Source organism: Vitis vinifera, chromosome 19, assembly GCF_030704535.1.
Source record: "Vitis vinifera cultivar Pinot Noir 40024 chromosome 19, ASM3070453v1".
NCBI classification, from domain to species: Eukaryota; Viridiplantae; Streptophyta; class Magnoliopsida; order Vitales; family Vitaceae; genus Vitis; species Vitis vinifera.
Genome location: NC_081823.1, coordinates 27,029,164 through 27,039,018, shown reverse-complemented (window position 1 = coordinate 27,039,018; position 9,855 = coordinate 27,029,164). Strand labels below are relative to the sequence as shown.

The following is a 9,855-nucleotide window of genomic DNA, read 5'->3' as shown; positions in this document are numbered from 1 at the left end:
TACGACTAGATATACTGACCCTAAGATAAGAATATGAAGAAACACAAGAATCGAAGGGCCACCTAAAAAAAACTTAACCACTGGAAATGCTCAGAATGTGGTTGGGAAAACTCCTACAAACTCAAAATGGAAGAAAATCGACTGAAAAACTTCTATAAGACAAATAGACAAGAAATGAAAGCATGGGATAGAGCTTAGGCAAAATAAATGGGGAAAAATGAGCATTTGAAGGCCTTTCAAGGTCGTTGACATGCAAAGAACCACTAGATACCAAATTACCTCTTAAGCACTTAGAGCACTTAAAGGGTACTTGAATGACTTTGAGCACTTAAGCACTTGAAGGGCCCTCAAACCTAAGAGTGCTTAAATGCTCCAAAGAGCACTTGAGTGCTTCAAGGAGTGCTTAAGTGTTAGATGTAGTTTACTAAGCATAAATCACAATGAGAGCACTCCTTTGAGTGTCCAAAAAAATCCTTTTTGATGTGAATAGCCCAAGACTTCAACCATTAGTCACAAATCTTTATTTCAATTTAAAAACTAAAGTCTAAATCCATGATAACTCTGGAGGGGGAAAAAACTAGAGATAGAATTATCATGACTTTGTTATATTCCAAAGATTAGCTCTAACATGTTTAGTTGTTTTTAGATTAGAAGGATTAATTATTTGTTAAAGGCAGTAAAACTCAGTTAGAATAAATAAAAATAAAATATGGATAGAAGTTTCCTAAAAGATTTAATGAAATAAATCAAACATGAAGAGTTTCATAATCCAAGTGTCAAATCCTTAGAGAAAGAACATTATAAAATCTAAGGAGATTAAAGTCAATTTGTAATCAAATTGATCATATGTCCAATATATGAATTTGAAACTTAGATTTTTATTTTTGAAAATAGATCTCTTAAACCAATTAAATCTGTTGGTTAATTTTGATTTTCAATTTTATTCAATCAATAACTTATGTTCATCTTAGCGATTCGAACCTTAGATTTGTTAATAGTAGAATCAAATTGAAGTAATTAATATTCAAGGTCTTTTCAAGAATTACTAGTATTTGGGTAAGAATTTTAAGTACCTTATCTATAGTGAACTATTATAGAGGATTTGTTCCTATTAATTAAATCTTGAAAACATAAAAGAAGCCATAACTTTTTTACGTTCTTGATACTCCTCTTTTAGAAATCAACTTAGCCAAACATGGTGGAGGATTTCTCCTTACAACACGTGTTTGTTTGCTAAGAAAACAAAATAGAAAGATAGAAAAGAAAAGAAACTAAAAATTAAATGTGGATTGTTGATAACCTCAATTTCCACTTCTTTTCCATTTCTCAAGCTAATGGTTTGTTCTCCTTTACTTAGTTTCTTTCTTGTAAGGTATCTTTACAATGAATTTGTTATATGAATGCTTGCACTAGTATCAATCCACTAAGAGTTTGATGGTATATCAACTAAATAGAATTCATAAAACACTAATTATTGAGTTTTACCTTTCTTTTCCAATTAAGACTTAAAACCAAAACAATCTCTTCTTTTGTGCACTTTCTTAAGACAAAATTTATATTGTATCTTATTTTCACCCTTTTGCCCATTATAAGATACATCATTATTTTACTTCTCTTTTTAAGTCATACATCTTTTAAAGGATTTTTTTTACTTGGAATTGCAATAGTGATAAGTCATACAAGGTTTTTCCATTTTAAGCATGTTTTCTGATTGAGTCACTCATTTTCCACTTATCCTTTTGTGTATTATACTTAATTTTAAAAAGACCAAACTATGAAGGAAGGAAAGTTATTATGAAATGAACAAGGAAACTTTTAGAAATTGTCTTGTTCATTTCCTCCAATTGAAAAGTCATATCACTCATTTTTATAATGTGCTCACGTGCACCAATATGACTATCATATTTCAGAGTACTTATCAAGGACTTGAAAGTTCATAAGAATTGCTCCTCAACTATAACCAATAATAATTGCAATATGTTCCTTTTTTTAAAAAAAAAAAATCGCCCCATTTAATTGTTCAATACTAGACAAGTAGCTTGTAATAGTAATAAGATTCATTGCTAGAAAATAAAATTTAATTCATAAAAATTATTTCTATCTCATGACAATTTTAGCACCATATTTTAAAATAATCTAAAAGTTAGATAGATATCATATTAATCATAAATATAAGAGATCATATCATAATTTTTTCATTGAATCGAACTATAATCACATAACATAAAAAGTATATTATTATAATGCTTCCATTGAATTGAATTATAATAATTTATAAATCATATAAATATAACATAACTATTAAAATATTGAACAATAAAGAAGTTTAATACCATGGATAAAAAACTTAATCAACCTTTTATAATTGAGTTTTTATCATATAATCAAATATAATAATAAACCTTTGCTGGATTAATCAACAATTATTTCATAAGTTTAATAACATATAATAAGATTAATCGTAACAAACAAGTAAATCAACATGCATACTATATAAAACTATGAATTTTCATAATCACATATTTAAATTATTAATTATAAATTTATAGCTTTTATATAAAATCATGCAATAGATATAATTAAAATTATAAAACAAAAACATTAAAATATATATGTTGATACATCATTCATATGTATTACATCCTATATATTTTAATTATATCAAGCAATAACCAAAATTTGAAAAATATGTTTTATAATCCAAAAATTAATTTGCTACCGATTGTAAAAAAAAAAAAAGCATGATCATCATCTGAAATAGAAATAATTTTCATGGTGAAATGTCCCTTACTGGGATGAGATGGTCCTTAATGCCAAAGCCGAAGCCAATGCCAAAGTGGATTCTTTGATGTTCACCTGAAATATTAGTAAAGAGGTGCTTCTTATGCAGTTTCTAACTGTTCTTTGGGATGACTTTGAGTCAATTGTGGAGCCTACTCTTCATCTTACTCCAGCTTTTTCTAATAGTATTGATGCTTCTTATAGCTTCTGATCCTTCTTGGCCCCATTCATATTCCCTAAAAAAAAACATGAAAACTAACATGACTTCAGCAAGGGTTTTGATGTGAAATATTGATGCTCTTTACCTAGGAAGGAATATGGCTTCTGATCCTTCTTGGCGCTATTCATATTCCCTATAAAAAAAAAAAAATGAAAACTAGCATGACTTCAATAAGGGTTTTTCTTCACATCAAATGTAGAATGATTCAGGAGATGGGTATCAACTTATCGTTAAAAAAACCTGCTCATGTTACCTTTTTCTACTGGAACCGCCAACTTTTAGGTAATTATTATTCCATTATTTTTAGTATTTGTACATTCATACACACCTAGACATAAGCATAAGCCACAGCCATGTCAAAAGGGGAAAAAATACAAGAGACTAAGCCGTGCCGGTAACACCCAAATCTGGCTTGTCACCACCTTCTTCTTCTTCTTGTTGGGCAGCGGCACCAAAAACAGGCCCGCCTTTGCCAGCAGCATCCTCCACCTTGTCCTGAAATTTATCTACCTTTATGCCCCCTTCATCTTCCCTGGACCGCAAATCCAACTTCGTCTTGTTCTCTTCTCCTCCCACTGACTCATATGTGGTTGCTGTATATGCCTCCTTTGGCTGTGCGCCCTGTGCCCCAGACATACCTCTCAGCTTTCCTCAGTTTTCCTCAGTTTTGCCTTTACCCCATTTACCTCCTGCTTGCAACTATTTTATAGTTGCAGGACCTGGAAGGCGGTTTCTTTTAGTGACTGCACGTGGCAGCCATGCAATACCCTTGTGCTAGGTGTGATCCATGCACCAGTATCACTTGGCAACAGCCTGTTGTTTGCCCTAGCTCATTTCAAAAGATTCAAGTCACCATTGCATCTTAAATTAAAAACAATTCTATAAATTGGGATTTGTTCATCTCAGTAACTCTGAACAAAGCCAAAAGTTTGGAACAGACTTGTTGGACGCTTCTAGGCCTAAATCTGACCTTATTTCCTTATGTGACACGACTCAAAAGGGTGTCAAAAACTTAGGTAGATGTCAACAAATAAAGTTTGAAATGAATTGATCAAAAGAAAATGGATGGACATCATAGCATGGTCTGCACTGCCAGGCTGACAAAGAAACCTAGTAAGGCGCCTGCTAGGACTTCAACCTCAGTGTGGCCGACTGTTTCTTTCAATGGATTGATAACTTTCTTTGATCCTTCTTCAGCATCAGTATCTAAGCCAGAAGACATCAGAGTTGAACTGGTTTGTCTCAGCCTGTTGGGTGATCTAGCTAATAGAGTGGCATTTGTTCGTTTGGGTGCAGGAGAAGTCTCTATATTTGATGATGGTTTTCCCGGTTGAGTGGTTGACATATCATCTCCATCATTACAATGAAACCGTGTCTTGGAAAGTGTCATGTTTATGGTTTTTGCATGATTGCCCACTTCCCTTCTCACTCCCTGCAAAACAAAGGATCTTCTGTCAGAAATTAGTAGTTTCAGTCAAAAAACCCATTATCTAGCCATAGAAACAAATGCCAAGAACCTATTCTTGATCCATCTATATTTAGAAACAAGATAGTTTATACCCTTTTTTCATCATTAACTGTACTGCATGGAAGGAGAGGCAAATGACGGAATTTTTGGCAAGAGTTTTTGGTTTTCATTGATGGGCAATATTTTCACAAGTATTCCACTTTGGTTTTTGAGTCTTGCAGGTTGTACTATGAAGCAACTACACTGACAAACCATGAGTAGCATATTTGATCAGGAAGGTCTTAATTAGCCTGGAAAGTGGTTGATCCAAAATGCTCTGTTCATGTGTAAAAGACACTGAGATTGTTGATGATCTCCTCCTAATTGCCGCTTCTCTAGGATATTTAGGCCCTTTGCCTAATCACATTGGACAGTAGCTGTGTCAAGCGGAGATCAGCCCTGAACCTCTTTGTTTTGTTCAAGGTTGATGCATGCTCAATGTTTTGGTCCAAGAAACGAAGGCAGATGTGAGGAGAATTAGAACACAAAATATAATGCAAAACAGAAAGGAGCCTCCCCTCAATTTTTTTCAAGGTGCTAAAGAAAATTTCACCAGAACAAATTAGAACCATGCCTTGGAAAAGAAAGGTAAAGGCTGCATGAGATGGCATTGAAGAAGGCAAAGGCTGAACGAGGTGTTGAAATCAAAAGTGGTCTTAATGACCACATGAAGTTTGCCTTTGGTTTGATCATGATTTAGGTTTTTCGGTCTCTTCTTGTATGTGATTAATATCCAACATGCTTTGATTTTCAACATGCAATCTTATGGCTCCCCATGCATACATTCAGATGAGATTAATCCTAAAAGTTCCAAATTAGTGCAAGAAAGAAGAAACTACGAGAAAAAAAAACCCTTATTTTTGGTTCAAATGATGGGAAAATCCATAAATCACCTATATGCACATAACACTTCTACTCCCTCTCTCCACTCATCACCTTTTCAAATTGACACATTGCATGTACCCATTACTTGACAACATAAAAAAGAAGTAAGGTAGTATAGATTCAACGATGTTATTTCCAAATCTTCAAGTAACCATATTTATGTTATGGATCAAGATACGTGCTTCTATCTTTAAATCCTGAATTTTTAGAATATCATGAAATTTCAATCATGAGGTAATCATGAAGGTAGTGACCAGCTAACTTCAGAGCCTCCACAAACTAGTGTGGGCTTCTTGCTTCTAAAGGGATATCCCTATCTCCTACCATCAATTTACCTTATTATGGTGATTATGTAACTCTGATGACATACACTTCATAAACCTATTTGGCCAATATACAAGGCAGAAACTCCTTCCAAGATAAATAGTCTTTGGAAGAAGGTTTCATGGAAATACCAATAGCTTAGTGACAAGGATAGATGATCCAAAAGGGTTGAGATCTCCACATGTAACTCCAATATTCATGCTTCTGTTGCCAACCACTAAACGTTAAAATGAAATGAAAAAGGCAGATTGTGACTACCAGTTTGCAAACTGGCATAATCCATAACAACTGTTTGGGGCTGGCATTTTAGTGATGATCTTAAGCCTTGTAGAAACCTATTACTTTAAAATTATACTCACAATTGACATAAGCTGAGAAAATCCTGAATCTAGCAAGCTTAAACACCAAAAGAAGAAAATGAAGTCAAAAAAGCGGAAGAAAGGTCTCAATTCTTGATAGATAGTGCATCCTCAGGGAAGCACCAAGCATTCCACCGGAACCCCCACAGTCTCTCTTCTCCCTTTCCCACTTTTTAAAATTTTGAATTCACATGAAAGTTCAACCTTGGCAGTGTCGATGGAACTAGACTAGGGGCTAGGTTTAGGGCAATCTCACCTAAAAAGGAAAAAAGACCAAGAAAATGAAGAAAAAAATTGAAAATGAAACCGGAATTTACAACATGAGGTTCAATTTATGTCTATAGTTTTTTTTTTTGATAGGTAAAAGGTTCAATTTATGTTTATAGTTCCATGAAATGATAGGCAAAAAGGATAGAAGCAATGGCTTTCCTTTTCATCCAATTGTAATCTTCCCTAGATGTTTCTATCTTTAGACCTCCATTTCCCTTGCACAACTTTCTTTCATGGGATTCCATAGCAAGGGCAGGAAGATAGAGCAAATGGTGGCACAGTTCTAATTCATTGTCAGGGGAGCATGGCAATGATATTCTCCCCCAAAATCACGCACAAATGCACAACATGGACACCATTGAGAGAGAGCCTCTAAACCCGAACCCAGAAATGTTACTTATACTTGTTTGGAGTAGCAATTTTGTTATACTAATTGGCTTTCAATTTGTCAATTCAGTATTGTAATCACAAGAATGAATCATATTCTAGGCCAATAATGTATGGGTTGGTATGGAATTAGACAAGACATAGTGTTGCCATAAAAGCATATTTTGAATTCAGTATTGCAACCATAATAATATCATCACATTCCAAGACTGCCAATTGGGTCCCCTGATTTAAAAATGACCTCTGCATTAAGGCAAACAGTCGACTATGACAGTGCTGAAAGGAAACAGATAATTTCCTTTGATAATCAAATTGCAAATCAGAAAAGAAGATAACCAAACAAAACTATAATGAAATGCCATGTAAAAGCGAAAGTACCTGAGCGTCATACATGACAAGGGAAGCAAAAACAACAGCCATACCAAAGATTGAGTCAGAAAAACCCCTGCAATTATCAAACAAACAGATAAATACAGATGAAAGCAATCAACAGGAACAACGAAGACTCTACATTGCTGCTGCTTTACCTTTCAAGAGCGAGCGACGTTGCAGCGGCCACAACCGCCTATTCAAAATCCACCCACCCATTCATCAATATTGCCCGTAATGAATCAGAAAATAACTTGAAAAAATCAAAGATTAAAACACAAACACATACAGATGAATGGGTAGAAGGAAATCCCCCTGGTTGAATGGCGGAACCAAGATCGAATTTGCGGCTGTAGAGAAGAGAGGAAGTAAAGGGCTTCGAGAGCTGCCCTATTGCCGCCGAAATCCCTGCTGCTATCAGAACCTTCAGGCAAAAACAAACAAATAAATACAACCCGTTTGGATTTCGTTCTCATATTCCCAAAGCTTCTTATCCAATCCATACTGGAGACCAAGTTGTCAACTTTTCACCTTGTTGTGGGCGATTTCAGGGAGCTGATCGAACCCGGGAGAGAGACAGACAGTGGGAGAAACGAAGGGTGATGTAGAAGAAGGTTTGGGCTTTGGGAAGGAGAGAGGGACAAAGGAATTTCTCTGGTAGGCCGGAGAAGTGGGCACCATCATCGTAGTCATCGTCGTCACCATCCCACACTGATGAAATAACATCTTTGGCTTCCACCTCTACCACTAGGTCCACTACCAGCAGCAGCAGCAGCAGCAATTGGTGTCTCTGTATGACCGCCATCTTATTACTGGATGTGTTTCATTTTGTTTGGCCGCCATCTCTTACCATAATCTCTTGTTTTTTTCCTCCAGAGTTTAGTCTTTTAATAATTTCTATATCTAAAAAAAAAGTATATTTTTATTTCCTTTTATATTTATGAATATATATTTAAAATTAAACCATTTAAAAATTTATTAAATGAAATAATTACATAATATTTTTGCACAGTTATGGAAGCCAGTTTCAGTTTCTCCTCACTGGCATTTTATTCTTTACCAACTTCAGGTACTCCACTTTCCAAAGAAACCCAAACGTTACATTTTATTAACTTTTTAAAATTTTTAATATTTTAAAAATTCACACAAATTTTTATTTAAAATCAATTATAAAAAAACAAATATAATTCATTCATTTTCTAATGCAAATAAATAATTTCTTCATTATATGTGGATGTTTAAGAGTAGTAAAAACGTACATGTGCCTTAATTGTTATCAATTTCCAATTAATTTTTCAAACTTTTTCAATTTTTTTCATTAGATACCAATAACTCCTAAACAAACAAGACTTAATACGTTAAGTTAATGATAAATGCAGTAATTTGTACAAATAACATAATCATTATGGACTAATTTTATCCTAAGAAATTTTGGTATTAATTGAGCTAATTTTTTTTTAATTCCAATTTATTTTTAAAAATTACTACTCTTTAATATATAAAGAATCCCAATACATTAATTCTTTTTTATTTATAATTCCTTTGCCCAAAGAAATTAACATAGTTATTTTAGATGAATTTTGGTTCAAGAAATTCTAATATTAATTTGTTTAATTTTTTAATTCATTAATTAATGTGTCTAACGTATCATATTTTGTTTGGTTTGGAATTGTTTTACTTAGGTAGTATTTGTTTTTTTGACTTTTTACTTAAAACAATTTGTTTTCAGAATTTAGGCTATTTGTTTTTCTACTTTTTCATTAGTTATTATAAACTTTTTACTAAATAAAAAAAGTCAAAATATGTAGCTTTTTCTAAATAGAAAAAATAACATATTAATTTTTTTATTTTTTAATATTTAATAGAAATAAAATACTACAAAAATAAAAAAAAATATTTAATACTATTAAGTATTAAAGCTCTATTTAGAATTAAGTAAAAAAACAAACACAACCTTAGTAAAAAACTTTTAAAAATTCATTGAGGAAGTTGTAAGAATTTGTTAAATTGTTAGAGTAGTATATGTTTGAATATGGGGTGATACATATTTGAATAGGGGCTAGTAATTTTCCTCATTTGTTTACTCATACCTAATTTTCAATTAATTTTCTCCCTAAGCCAGTAAATACCCAATCAAATGAGGTTTGATGTGTTAGATTCGTCTACGAATCTTGTAATTTGTAAGAATATTTTAGAACTCAAAAATTAAGCGAATAAATACCAAAATTATCCCTGATAACTATGCTAAGTTCCTTTCTGTACATAAATACTTTTTTTTACTTCTTTCAATAGGAAAACAAACATCGAATCAAGCAAAAGTTGATATGTTAGATTATTTAACAAGTCCAATAATTTAAAAAAATAATTTAGAACTCAAAAATTGAGTCAATTAATACTATAATTTCTTAGAACAAAACTAGTTAATAATAATATTGTTAGTTTCTCCTCTAAAGCAAAATTTTCATGAGAAATTATGGTATTAATTTTCTTAATTTTGTAAGTTATAAAATATTTTAAAAATTACAAAATTCATTAATGAATTCAAACTCATTAATGGTGGTATCTTAGAACTATGCAATGAAAGTAATACCAATTTTTAAAAAAAGTTATATCAAGTGTTGAAGACGGCCTTAAAGACCTAGAGATCTTCTACGCAATGACTTGTCCTTAAACTTTAACATAGAGATGGTGGAAATATCTGAAGGTGGAGGTTAAGGTTTTCTCTTGAACGTGAAGGAGAATGAAACCTAACT

General features: G+C 32.6%; 2 protein-coding genes across 2 annotated transcripts; both read right to left on the bottom strand.

The window, feature by feature from the left end:
- Positions 1-3,255: 3,255 nt before the first annotated feature.
- LOC100265574 (uncharacterized) lies at positions 3,256-3,637 on the bottom strand. Its single transcript, XM_002269039.4, has one exon. The coding sequence runs from the start codon at positions 3,635-3,637 to the stop codon at positions 3,383-3,385; it is 255 nt and encodes an 84-aa protein (XP_002269075.1). The 3' UTR covers positions 3,256-3,382.
- On the bottom strand, positions 3,256-7,971 carry LOC100263890 (uncharacterized). The gene is made up of 5 exons (XM_002265803.5): positions 7,634-7,971; positions 7,392-7,526; positions 7,261-7,298; positions 7,112-7,178; positions 3,256-4,433 (listed from the first exon to the last, which is right to left on the bottom strand). Exons 1-5 carry the CDS (start codon positions 7,826-7,828, stop codon positions 4,074-4,076), a joined length of 795 nt encoding a protein of 264 aa, XP_002265839.2. The 5' UTR covers positions 7,829-7,971; the 3' UTR covers positions 3,256-4,073.
- Positions 7,972-9,855: the final 1,884 nt, after the last annotated feature.